General features: G+C 43.4%; 2 protein-coding genes across 5 annotated transcripts in view; one reads left to right on the top strand and one right to left on the bottom strand.

Moving 5' to 3' along the window:
- LOC120893939 (putative ferric-chelate reductase 1 homolog) overlaps positions 1-2965 on the top strand; it is a 48690-nt gene extending 45725 nt beyond the window's left edge. For 3 of the 4 annotated variants that reach the window (XM_040296187.1, XM_040296189.1, XM_040296190.1), the window contains 6 exons: positions 47-195; positions 270-426; positions 504-730; positions 800-1156; positions 1509-1643; positions 1734-2965. In XM_040296187.1, coding sequence (XP_040152121.1) covers positions 47-195; positions 270-426; positions 504-730; positions 800-1156; positions 1509-1643; positions 1734-1871 — 1163 coding nt within the window. In that variant the 3' untranslated portion in view covers positions 1872-2965. The remainder of the gene's footprint in view (positions 1-46; positions 196-269; positions 427-503; positions 731-799; positions 1157-1508; positions 1644-1733) is intronic. The other variant, XM_040296191.1, reaches the window with a different exon arrangement.
- A 4398-nt stretch (positions 2966-7363) lies between these two features.
- Positions 7364-9108, bottom strand: LOC120897364 (putative ferric-chelate reductase 1 homolog). Its single transcript, XM_040302199.1, has 7 exons — positions 8848-9108; positions 8575-8710; positions 8418-8475; positions 8091-8325; positions 7858-7970; positions 7670-7729; positions 7364-7573 (listed from the first exon to the last, which is right to left on the bottom strand). Exons 1-7 carry the CDS (start codon positions 8852-8854, stop codon positions 7481-7483), a joined length of 702 nt encoding a protein of 233 aa, XP_040158133.1. The 5' UTR covers positions 8855-9108; the 3' UTR covers positions 7364-7480.
- Between the last annotated feature and the right edge of the window lie 4896 nt (positions 9109-14004).

Raw genomic sequence — 14004 nt, 5'->3', positions numbered from 1 at the left:
GAAGTTCAATGGAACGAGCTAATGTGTGTAACGTTCCGTCTTTCAGATCGTCCTGCTTACGTTGCCTTCGGACTGTCCAGTGACGCCAAGATGGGTGAAGACTCCGTGATTGAATGTGTTCCGGAACAGGGTACGGTAAACGCTTACGCCTCATGGACCACGGTTGGTCCATATGGATCCACACGTTTGGGAGTGGTACGTATCAAAGAAAATCTTCATTGCTGTTGAATATAGAATACCCATTTATGGCAACTCTCCACGCATTACAGCCGCAAAACATCTTCCAAGTGCTGGAGAAGTCGTACAATGATGGTGTGATTTACTGCAAAGTGGAACGCGACGCTGTCAGCACGGTCAAGGGCCAGAAGTTTGATCTGCTGAACGATAAGTTCCATCTGCTGCTTGCTGCCGGATCATCGGTGGAATGTAAGTGCAGCTACAGTTTTGCTTGATCGGTGCTTCTGGCAAAACACTAATCCGTATCTCCTTCCTTTGTGCGGTAGCAACCAACGTTAACTATCACGACATCGGCCGTCACGTGTCGGGCAGCCCGCAGTCACTGGCAGAGGTTGGCCCGGTGCAGGGATCTTCGAAGCTGTTGCTCCGCCTGCACGGTGCCTTCATGATCACCGCCTGGATCGGAACGGCTTCGCTCGGCATTCTTCTTGCCCGCTACTTCCGCCAGACCTGGGTTGGCAGTCAGATGTGCGGCAAAGATCAGTGGTTTGCGGTAAGCTGCAGTACAGACACAGATTTGTGGAATGATCAGAGATTGATAACCGTCCGTTCCGTTTTGCAGTGGCATCGATTCCTGATGATTGTCACGTGGGCCCTCACAGTCGCTGGTATTGTGGTAATTTTCGTTGAAATCGGAGGCTGGTCGCAGGTTCGTAATCCTCACGCCATTCTCGGCATCGTCACGACTGTACTGTGCTTCCTGCAACCCATCGGTGCATTCTTCCGGCCACATCCGGGCTCGAGCAAGCGGCCCATCTTCAACTGGCTGCACTGGCTGGGTGGAAATCTGGCGCACGTGATCGCGATCGTTGCCATCTTCTTTGCCGTACAGCTGCAGAAGGCCGAACTACCCGAGTGGATGGACTTTATCCTTGTCGCGTTCGTCGCCTTCCACGTGTTTATGCATCTGATTTTCTCCGTGAGTATAGTGGGTTTGTTTTCAAATGTGTGTGTTTTGAGATATGTTTCTGCTAAGCACTGGCCAGTACAGGTGTTACTGTGCCATTAATAACGATCCAACCGAACTGGTTTCGCGCTGGTAAGGTATTACCTTGCCGGAATGCAACAGTTTTGCGCACATTCTTTCCGACTGTGGGTGCTTAGACTCGTCGTGTTGTAAATAAATCCAACCATTGAATGGTTCACGTTGGCACATCAATTGTACATACACCGGTGCTAACCGAGGGCAGGTTTTTCCACTTCCGATACTAACCACGGGTGGGGGGCCGTTGTCGCCACGAACAGTCCATCTGCAATGCGTTAATGTGTAGATCTTCTCCTGGATACAGATCGGTGGCTGTGTGAGCGAGCGAAGAAGTGGCCAGCGTGTGACGTCCTTCCCAATGGCCGATATGACTCCGTCGCGAAATTCCATGAGCTCCAGCGAACGGAAACAGGATGCTGCTGTACGTTGTTGTACCGTTTATAGAGTTCTATCAGGCTGAGAGTGTTAATTTATTTATTTGTCCTTTTTTGTTCTTTTTTATCTGTTACAGTTCTCGGGCTTCCGCAAGTCGATGCTATTCCTGTACATACTGATCGTGCTCGGACTGGTCATTGCGATGGTGGTGATTGTCGTCCTAGCGCCGATTGAAGCCGCTTACAACAGTATCAAGGATCAGATTATGAACTAAAGCGCATGTCATCGAAACGGTGATGTAGCGCATTAATCTAAACGGTGCAAGTAACCCGGAAAGCAAATGAGAGCGTCCATCTGTTAACTGATAAGTGATGTAAAAATGTGTACATGTTGGATGGTTTGTGTGCTATCACTATTCTAGAGAGCAATTTCTAGCGGGTCAGTAGTGGAAAGAAAAAAAAAACTCAAACAATTCAAACCGCTCAAAAAGAAGCTAATCGCTCGATGCGAATCAAGTGACACATAGCGCATCGGTAGCATTGATAGAAGTAGGAGCAACGAAGAGGTTATGTTGCGCAGATTTACTAATCGATGTTGTAGATATCAGTTCCATCTTTCTTCTTTCCATTGCCGTCCTTGTTCTCCTTTGCCCATTTCCTGTTTCCCCTATTGTAAGTGGTACTTATGATGATCGTTTTTTTCTGGAAAGTGTATTATTTGTCGAGAAGTGAACGAAGGGCAGAAGATGAAGAAACAAAAAACTCAGACAGCGTCTTATCAATCCCACAGAACAAAAAAACTCAACGAGAGAGAAAAACAACAACAGGAACACAAGCATCGAAAGAGGAAAGGTCGTGCGTTTGGTACGCTCTCCCTTCGATACTGAGATGTACAGAATTAAGTGTGAAATATTTATAACAGAAAAAAAGTATAGCCAACCACGGGCAGAAAAACAAGCTGTGCCTTGTCGACCGGGTGTGCCTTGAAAGGAATGAGTAGTTGTAGCATTTTTGTAAAAGTTTGCTTCGTGTAAGATTATTTCCGTCCGTCCCAGATCATTTCCGGGTGTAGCGAAGCACTGGTGAGCCAGTGAGTATACACTGTTTATGTTTGTATTTTGTGCGCTATTTGCAGTCGTTCAATAATTTCCGTGTATCAATTTATTTAAGTTTTCGCTGGTGCGTTTGCCCAGTGCCAGCAGCACCAACATACTATTTGGCTTCAAAACAAAAACATGCAAAACAAACGCAAAAACCAGTACTGTATTATGCAAGACGAAAAACGCTGCACATTCTGTTGAGGCAGGCTTACTTTTTAAAGCGTACTTAAGTTGAAACATAATAAATGTTGCCATTGCTAAAACGTTAACCGAACATATTCAATAACTCTATCTCTCTTTTCTGTTCTAAGAAAAATATGATTGATTAGATGAATCTTGAAGGGACTGTCAGCTTAGAGAGACATCTATGTAAGAGAAAACTAATGAAAATGCTGCTGTGAAGTATTCAAGAAAGCACGAGAAAAACCTGGCATCCTTGGACCAATATTTGTGTGAACTATTTTTCAACCATGTAAATTGTCTTTTAATCGGATTAGGACACTCCTGAGGCAGGCCTAGACCGCAAAGTGGTTGTAGTGCCGGATAAGTAAGTATGTAAAGTCTTTCAACATTCGTCGTAGGCTTTAATTTAGGCTGTCAAAATACATATACAACTTAGAGAATATTCACCTCAGGGAGATATTCGTTTTGAAGAGACATAAAATGTATGGAATATGACGGGATCGTCAAAATATCCATTCTAAAGAAACAATTAATCTTGAAGAGACTACGTCTTAGAGAAATTTCACCGTATTACTTATTCTATGGTATGAGCGAATTTTATACAAGTGTACTCAAACGCTGAAGGATATTTAACATATTCACTCTTTGTTTTTCAAACAACAAGTGCCAGTTGAACCTTATTGGATTATGTGTTACAATGTTTAGATTTTTGGAAAACTCCTTATGCTTCTGCAATAAATAGTATTCTTGGTGATACAAAAAAAGCAGATTGTAATATCCATAAACAATCCAACCTGGATCAAACAGAGTTCAAAATCTATCAAGACTTAAATATTTTCTTTTTATTCAGTTCATTGGGTTTATAAGCCCTAGAAGCAGTTTAGCAAGAAATGAGAGCATCATCCGATACAGCTTTGTAGAACTTCAACAAATACAAAAATTCAAACTTCACGAAAATTGCACTACTGTGCTGTGCTCTTATGAAATTCTTGGAAAGTTTTGTCATTCTTGAAATCGGAACATAAATTATAAGAACATCATTAGAAAATTGTCTTGCATACTATTTGTCTGTGTTTCTTTTACATATAACTAAACTTTTTTTATGGTTGATTTGCTCATCGTGGACTAAGTAAGCAAAAATTATGTTTTGCTTGCGAGAATGATACCAAGCTCATATAATTAATCTATTTTTTTAGATAAAATACTTTGATCGCCGTGCCAAATCTCATTCGCGCAGTTTTGCCAGATTATAATTCCATCAATTCTGGGTGCCCTTATTATCCCAATTTCCCTGAACTGTTCACCAAGGCTCGAGTCATAATCGGGGTACATCAATCCGCACTGAGCGCGTGCTCTGCATCCGACGCTGCAAACCGATGATGGAAAATGACGATGCATGGGGTGATGGTATTTATCGGTGGTTGAGATAATTAACAGCGGTCGCAATTCCATCTGCTTCGGGAAGTATGGCGATGCTAGCTCGCTGGAGCGCGTTGCACTCAGTACCGTGAAGTAGGATGCTGGTCGCGTGAATATGAGCATATGGTGCGAGGCGTCATAAGGCAAAATAAGGCGGAACGTGTGAGACGCAAGATTAGCACACTCATCGTTCTGAAGCGGCAGATGGCGCTAAAATCCCAAAGCTGCAAACGGTGTGTGAATGGCAGTGGAGAGCTGCACAAGAAACGTGAGCATCCTATTTAATGGGGAATAAATGTACTGCATGTTTTAAAATGTGCGAGGAAAAAAAGGCTTCTTATAAAAGCAAATGTTGATTAAACATTCATATTTTTTGCATTCGGCATAATAATTGGAAATTATATTTTATTCAGTTTTTTTTATTCTTAGCAGCTTTTAATACTACTGACATTTTGTCCACCTAATGCCTCATAGTACTACCAACATTTGGGTAGGGACTTTCACCAACCGTACAGTTGGCAACCGAAAACGCCTAAATGTATGCAACCGGTACCATTGTGCACAACACTGCACTTCCCGCTGAACCTCGCCCTCCATAATCTGTAATCCGCAACCGCACTGGGCAAAGGAATGGTACGGTGCGTGCATCAGCGGTTTGGTGTTCTGCTACAACAGCCACAATCCTTGCGAGATACGATCGATATGGCATGCAGTTGCACTGGGAGTCGACACGGAGCCTGGTCGGAGCAGGGCAAAGGGGGGAAACTTTTTCTTCCCCGAAGATAAACATCGTTTGCACGGCGTACGCGTGTAGTACCGTGTTGGCGAGCAAACTTTGGGACGGGAAGGCTACACCGACACGGGAATACACCGGAGCTGCAACCCTGATATGTGCTGTGTACTGTACATCCGCCTGCTTCGGAACACCTTCCCCATTAGCACCAAGCAACATTGACGGTAGTGCAGGAATGGGAAAGGTTTTAAATCAGCATTATAGGCGAACTAATGCCGTGTTTTGGATAAAATGGAACACTTCAGCAGTTTCTTCAGCTCGGAAAAGGTGGATCGGTTAGTGAGGGAGCGAAGCGTACGGAAGGCGGGGCACGTGAATATGGCTTATAATTTATTCCAGCCAGAATTTATAGGTCTTTGTACAGGAAGCATGGCGCGTGTGTGTGTGCGTTCGTGTATTAGACAAAAGGTTGGTAAAGTCTCCGCCATCGCATATCGCATAGTCGGTGAAGCGTAAATCATAGTTACGCGCCGTGGTACAGATTATGATGCAACTGCAAAGCACGTATGCAAAATGATGGCGAAGGGTGACGGGGCACGGGGAGCGTTTGTAATCTTGGTCGATCATCTTGCAAGATGCACCTGCCGTCTGGTCGGCAAAGGGAGGTGGTAGAACAGATTTCGAAGCTAATGAATCATGTGTTGCTCGAGAAAGTTGGGGCAACGTGTGAGATAAGCGTGAGAGAGAAGCAAAGCGCTAGGAAAATCGTGCTTCAATTTTCGATGGTTTTACGGGGCCAACAAAAAGTTTCATCGTTTGCAAAACATGACAGTTGTACAGTTGGAACAGCAGCAGTGAACAGTAATGTATAGTGATTGCTGTTTAGCTAGAAGTACATCGTAGCTTGTATTGTAAGCTGTACACAAGTACAAGCAACCAAATGCTATAAAGGATTGTAGTGCTTTAGTATTCACTGTATAATTGTCTTACTTACATTAACCTTACCATTACCAATCAAATACACTACACGCAAGCCACTCATGCACAGCAGCTCTACACGTGGTGCTATATAATCGCATCAAAGCCCGAAAATGCGACAGAATCTCTTCTTATGATTAGCAAATAAATTGAAAATGTAAATATAATATGGGAAGTCTTTGCCACGTCGCATCCTGTTAGCCCTGGCTCGCGGTAGCAAACAGCATTCGCATCTAATTATAATAATCCGTTTCAAAGCGTATCCTTCTCCTCCGCCGGCTTCTTTTGCCTTTCTACCGGGCGTGATCAGCAGCAGCATCAGCTGCCGCAGTAGACCCGAGTGAAAACCCCCATTGGACCCGATGGCCCAAATGCACCAGTAGTCACCATCATCAGCATCGTCGTGGTACTCATCATCCATCCAGAATGATGGTGGGTGATGATGATGTACGCGATGTCGACTTATGCAAGGGATGGAACAGCGCACGGAGAAGACGCGCAAAGGCTCGAACGTGAAAGCATTAGTATTTTCGCGCGATGGCAGAGATGGCATGGATTTTTAATGGATATTAACATGCAGATGGTTGCTGGCCCGCTGGGTTGCACTGCCGAGTAAGAGCTGGATTGCTGGGGTTGGCACTTGCGAGGGGATGCAAAATTGGAACCTGCTCTTCGGAGTGGTACGCGATGAAGGCAGATGCATTAAAGGATGCACCTAACATTGCATGCAGTGTGGAAAGGAATGCATGCTCTATGATGAGGATTAGTTATGGTGTTACTTTTGGGGTGAAGGACACTGTTGAAAGATTATTTTTGTCCGAAAAGAAAAGAAACAAAAGCGCAAGAACTTCTGAATGGAATCGAAATGCAGCATGTGATTGTGAGAAATTCCAGTAACCCTTGTCTCGGAGAGCGATAAAGTAATTCAAGGAAGTTATTTATTTTTATGATGCAGCACTTTATCTGATAAGAAAAACCCCGCCTATCGTGTTCTTTGAGCCACAGATTTGTTATCATTGTGCATTATGTTTACATTGTCGCATACGGCCACGACCTGCAGGCAGATAATGATACACAATCAAATAGGTAATCGCCACCTATCAGAGCATTACGGGAGGAGAGTGCGCCCAATGAGCGGGATCAGACGCGGGACACTTTACTGGCCGCTAAATATACAGACACGCTGCTCCACTCGCAACCAGACTGACGATAGGGAACGGTTATCAATTATCAGGCCGCGTTCTTATCTTACCAATCCACTACAAACCTGAAGCCATGCGTTGCCTGACATTGAGCGGGAGGAACTTGGCCCACAAACGTGCACCAGAGAGTAAGCGACTAATGATGCAAAATGTATATGTTTGTAGTGAGACAAATGTATTCATCACAGTTAAGCGTGGTAGTGTATTGTACAGTTGACCTTGCGTTCTCTTACGAAGAACCGCGTGGAACGTGTCTGCTCCCGGTGTGGCTATCCGCGCCATACGAACACCACGTTTGCGATGGTGAACGCGTACAGTGCAATCATTTGTACCATCAGTGTAGTTTTCCGCCAGCGTGAAAACTGTTCCGAAAAGGAAAGAGAAACAGGCCGGTAAATGAAAAGCCGTTGCGGTGTGGTAAAGCTACTAATTTCTGCTCCATTCCGTAAGCTACCTACCGATGCGTCCTTATTTACGTCCAATTCGCCTCCCTTCCGTCTGGTAAGATATTCGAGAACCTGCTCAAAAAATAAAACCCCGCGTCACGAGAGACGCGAGCGCACCCAAAAGACGGGCGTGTAAATTACCGTTAATGAATGCACTCGATTTGGGTGGGCGATGGTGTTGGTAGGCAAAGGGGACTTACGTTGAAAGCTACATGGGCCAGCACGTGAATGCCCACTGCACCGGCGAGCAGGCCATACATCACCGAGGATATGTGGGCCGCTTCCAGTCCGATTCCCAGAAACATGTTCGTTACTGCAATGCAAGAGGTTGGGGATAACAACACGGCGCATAGGTGTATGGAGAGTAATTAGTCTGCTCGGGTGTAGCTGAGCGCGTGGAGGGATTGGTTTGGACAGGGAAGGCTTAATTTACCTGCCAGGATGTAGGCAGCATGGCCCAGGAGAGTGTGCAGGATTCTAATCGTGGACTGTGCCGGCTGCTGGCTCGGTCTCATTAGTCCCAGGATGGGCTGGATGAACACGAGGGCGAACGTCGCCAGCCCGACGATGCTGTGCGCGTGTGCCTCAAATCCCCGCACATCGACAAAAATGCACACGATGGCGGCGCATGTCAGTATCCAGCTGGCCATCATGTAAATCCGATGGTACTATGTAGGTGCAAAAAAAGCAGTACAAAACAAAATGCAAAACATAAAGCTATCCGTGCTTTTGTGGCTGTTTGTGCGACTAGAAAACTTACAAAATTCCACACCGGCACTCCAAAGTACCGACGGGTGGTCCATGTTGTTTTGAAATACCTGGAAGCAAATTCGAACGATAGATTCGTTGGTGAGGTAAGCTCGACAGGAAGCGGTAAACGGTTTAATATTGCACAAGCTCCTGTATCTAGCTCTTACCTTGCAACGGTGTTCCCGAGGGAATTGAAGAACAGCCAAGCAACTACCATGAGCGTACCATGCAGCCGCAACAGCACCGAGGGATGGTCATGGTCGTGGTCGTGGTCGTCGTCATGGTCGTGATCGTGTTCGTGATCTGCAACATGGAATGAGGGTAATTGGTCTAACTTAGCATACATTCCGAAACTATAACTGAACGTATTGAACGCAACGGAAAAAGGAGCAACCAGTATGTTTTCCTTCATTTTCACTATGTGAAAAGATCAGTCGCACCTGTCATTGTGTGTATGTTTTCTTCTTCTGATCCTTCTGCTCTACACTACACCTTCCCGGATCTCCTGCTGCTCCACACTGACGGACCGGTACGATTTGTACAGCGCTACACTACCGTCGGCAAACCGAAACAGATCCACCACCTCCGGACCTCCTCTGCAAAACACACACGTGCTCCCGTTTGTTCCCAACAGACGGTCGGCCCGGTTCGCGAAACGGATAGTTTCAAACTGAGCCTCCAGCAATCGGAGGTCTCGTTAGTAATAGCTGTAACGGAAACGACGGTGTACCTACCAGTCGTCGTCGGCTGGTGAGTCGTCGTTATCACATGCTCGTTGGATGGGAAATCGTTATCAATATTAACGGTGCCCGTTGAAGCGGGTGGATGGATGGATGACGATGATGACGATAATGGTGTTCAGGATGATACGTGGACGCTATATGGTGGTGCGTTATTAACGGTATCACAATTGACCAATAGAGCTACAAACCATGATATCGCTAGCGCTCAAAAGCGGCACGTGATAACGGATGGTAAGCGACCGTTTGCTGCCATAAACCATCGGCATTAAACGAAAAGCTATAGAGAAATGAGACGTTATAACGGAAGGCTTTGCTATATTTTCAAGGATTATTTTTGATGCAGGTGGAACTGTTCGATTTTGTACCTGCAATGGTAGGCGTACAAGAGGAGATAGCTTTTGTTTTCAAGCGAGAAAAAAACGATCTGGAACATTTTAAGTGAAGAGTTTGCCCGTGTTTTTTGACTTAGCAACGCATGCGCCGAGTGTGCGCGGCTTTATCTTCCGCCCTGCAACCAACCGCTTATAAACCGATGATGATGATGATGATTATGATTAATCAATTGTTTGAGGAACATTTTTGCAGCATTGTTGCATGATTGTTTCCCGTTGACAGTACTTGGAATGAGCCTGAATATCTTCCGATGTAGGCAGAGGCAATGCTTACATTGTTGCTTATCACTGTTTGTTGTGCTCTTCTATTTTGTACTCTTTTCTTTTAATTTTTGTCGTATTTGGCAGTCTATGTAACATTTCTCAAAATCTTTTCAACATTAGATTTTCTTTTTTTTAATATTGAATATTTTAATATAAATATTTTTATTCATATCAATGTTGGCTGATTCAAATTTATTTGTCGTACAATATTTTCCAAAAAATATATGAAAAGTTACTCTGAGGTGTGCATCAAAATAGACGGCTCGAAAGGCTAATGCAAAACAGTATCTTATATTGACCCAATAATTGACCTATTGCCAAAACCCAACCCATGTCAGTTATGGTACTGATAGTATACCCAGTGCGTTCCTGAAATTGATCACGAATCCATACTAGCCCTGGAAATGATATTGAACCCATACTGATTCACGAACCGGTAATGAACCCATACCAGTCCTGGAATCGATCAAGAAACTATACCGGTTCTGAAATTGATATTGAACCTAACCTACTGGTCTTGCAAAAGTTCCCCTGTTTACTTACTTACTTATCCGGCGCTACAACCGCTTTACGGTCTTGGCCTGCCTCAGGAGTGTCCGAAACGGTCTTGCGCCTTCTTCTGCCAGTCCATAATCCCGGCCGTAATAGCAGACGCCTCCACGTCATCCTGCCACCTCAATTTGGGCCTAGCACGCCTCCTCTGTCCTTGTGGACGGCCTAAAAAGACTTTACGGGCTGGGTCGTCCGTTTCCATGCGTACAACATGGCCAGCCCACCGGAGCTTGATACGCTGTATGATAGTGAGGTCGCCGTACATCTCGTATAGCTCGTCATTATAGCGGCTCCTACATTGTCCTTCCATACATACGGGGCCAAGTATCCTTCTGAGCATCTTCCTCTCGAACGCAGCTAATAGGGTTTCGTCAGATTTGGACAGTGTCCATGTCTCAGAGGCGTATGTGAGTACTGGTAATATATAAATGCTATATAGTCCCAGCATCGTCCGTCGCGACAGGTTCTTTGAGGTGAACTGATTTTTCAGGCTGTAGAATGAGCGGTTGGCAGCCAGCATCCTTGCGCGGAACTCAGCTTCCATGCTATTGTCGTTGCTGATATTTGCTCCAAGATCGGTGATTTGTGGGACGACTTCCAATGTGCGTTCACCTATCTGTCCTATCTCATTAGGCTTTCTGTAGTCGATTGGATACATGGGACTGGGTGACTGGCCCCTCGCCCACGTGACCGTTTTGTTGGGTTGCCACCCCCCCCCTGTTATTGTCCTGCAATCGAAATAGTACCTGCTCGGAATCTTTAACTGTTTCCGCAGGTCAACGAACCATTACGGGCAGAATAAGTGCAATGTAGGAATTAGCATAGGAAATAAGCGTAGAAATTCGGCGTAGAAAATAGCGTAGGATTTTTGGTCTAAGCTGAACAGAGATGTCAAAGAATAATTGGCACTTTTTCCATCTGTTTTAATTATGAGCTTATAGTTTTTCAGTAGTTTGACTTTTGGAGTTAACAAGTGTAATAAAACTAGAATATTTATTTCTTTCTTTATTTTCTTGATGATTTCGATCTTTTTTTAAATCGGAAGGAACGACTTCAGCCGTATTGCTTTAACACAATCGAATGTTATTAAAATGCAAAATTAAAACACATTTTTGTCTGTATTTGCAAATGATGTGCGAACAAACAAGTGTTTTACCGAATTTGTCCCCTTGTTGAAAGTCTACCAAAATTGAATACAATAACCCACTGAAGAGCTACTCTCGCGCCTGGGAACCACCCTCAGCTTAAAACCAGCGGTGCATTAGCTGTAACTAATAACGCCCGGATTAGTGTGTTGCCTCTCGGGGATGGCCTATATCAGTAGCACGGTGCCGTGTTATTGCAAAACCTCCAATATATGTACATAGATTGCATGTTGTCAGTCCCGCTTCCGTTTCTTCGCGTTTCCCGAACCTCAAAAAACAATTTAGCAGCAAATTCATTAACATGCCTGTGCCATAAATCAGAGCGCTAGGCGGTGCCCTTGCAATGGGGGACGGCATGGGTGGTCGGAATTTGGCGACAGGGCACGGAGGATCTATTGATCAGTAATCGGTTATGCGCGTAGCGGTAGCTCGTTTCAGTTGGCTTTAGTTCGTTACTCGTCGTTTAGTACTGATAAAGATAAAACGGACGGGATTGTTGGGAGTGGAAAACGGAGTTTGATTATCTGAGTGGCAGGGTAAGGAGTGGAAGATAATGAAGTTTTAGGCCGTTAGTTTGTTATAATGTGGATCCGGACTCTAGCGGCTATTTGTGGACACTACAGTTCGGGTTTGAAATGTATGCACGTGCTTTTGCTCTATGTTGAGCCGGAATGAAGTAGATTTTAAAGGTTATCAATGGGTTTGATATCGATTGCTATCGTGATGATCAATATTTGGATTAAAAAGCGCTCCATTGTTTTGTTAGGTTCACATTTATCTGCAGTGTACGAGTAGCCTCAGCGCTTTGTTTGATAGATAATCGTATTCACGTTCCACTCCATACGATGTTAGATGTGAATGGGTGAGGATTAAGCATACATTTAAAAATCCAAGACAATAACTTAAAACCAAAAACTGTGAAACACACCATTTGTGTTGTGCTCTATGCATGTTTGATGGATGATAATAGCTCTTGTGCAATTTCGGCTGACCCCGCCGAGCAGTCAACAAAAGCTGCAGTTCTTTCTAGCTGAAATGAATGCTCTTACACAAATAATGCATTGAACTTTTCGACTTAAAATTAGCTGAACCGAACACGAGTGCATATTGGTCCTAAGCGGGAGATGAAAAATATTGCAATGTAATTAAAACGACTGCCAGTGCCAGACGAACGAAAGCGATTGGTCCGTTTTGCGCTGGTGTTGCGAAATTGCCAAGAAACAGAAGCAAACACACAGGAAAACAACGAAAAAGGAAAACTGATTTCCCGCCGGACACCATATTATTGAAGCAGCGAACCATCATAAATGCTCAAATAAGTGATAAAATTGGATTGGACTGTGTTTTTGCTGAGTTTTGTGCAGTTATTGGATTTTAATTTGTTATAATTGAAATGGCATGATTTTTGCTAGTCCCAGCTATTCCACAACGCAAAGCGATATTGCGATGAGTTTGCGTTTCACGTGGATTTCACAAAGTTGGACTGTTTTTTCTCGATGAGTAAATCTTTTGGTATGCACTGTAAAAATATTTCCTGCAAAAGTTAAAGACTTTATTGATGTTTGTGTAAGTTTTCTAGGAACCTTTAAATGGTTTAAAAAAGCAGTAAATAATAATTTTTAAATGTTAAGCAAAGCAGAGTTTATAAACTACAAGAAATACCATAATGACTCTCATGATAATGTAATTTAATTTTTCAGCTCGACAAGGCTATGATTTTTGTTCGAGTAGCGCTTTATGTGTCCTTTGATTGAAAGCATGCATTTTTTAGTCAAGAAACACAATTTTGTAATGACGGCATTATGAATATAAGGTAACGATTAGAAAAAGGTGCTAAATACTGAAAAAAATGAAAACTACAGATAAATGCAAGTAAATCTGAAACAATATTCTTCACAAGATTCACTAGTGAGTGAAAAATCCAGCGCCTAAATAATACTGCAATAACATGGAAGGAACAAGTAAATTATTTTGCATTGATTCTTGACAAATAAACAATTTTCAAGCCACACATAGACAATGCAGTGAAAAAATGTGAAAAAATAATTAGAACCTTATACCTTTTTCGAACTAAAAATCTACGTTGATCCTTAGGAGCTAATTTATGCTGTATACCGCTCTCTCTTGGTTTAGCAACAATCAGTCGGAATAACCTGGATTTGAATGATGATCTATACATGCTAGGAGAGATATTGGACAAACATATAATTAAGCTTAGCTTTTGTTTTGTCGGAGAGGTTTTAGTTTAAAAACATTTTTTTCTCTACAGTTTTCAAAACACCAATGTAGTGAAGCATTTAAACATAGCAAAAGTTGAAAATTTTCTACATAATATGGCATAATAAAGTTTGAACCCGTTAATCGATTGTTAAGATGCATTTTGGTACAATATTATATTATAGAGAAATATTCTACCAATACTGATATTACTACTACAACAACAACAACAACAACAACAATTACTACTACTACTACTACTACTACTACTAATACTACTACTA

Source organism: Anopheles arabiensis, chromosome 2 (assembly GCF_016920715.1).
Source record: "Anopheles arabiensis isolate DONGOLA chromosome 2, AaraD3, whole genome shotgun sequence".
In the NCBI taxonomy this organism is placed as follows: Eukaryota; Metazoa; Arthropoda; class Insecta; order Diptera; family Culicidae; genus Anopheles; species Anopheles arabiensis.
This window is presented reverse-complemented; position numbering and strand designations above follow the sequence as displayed.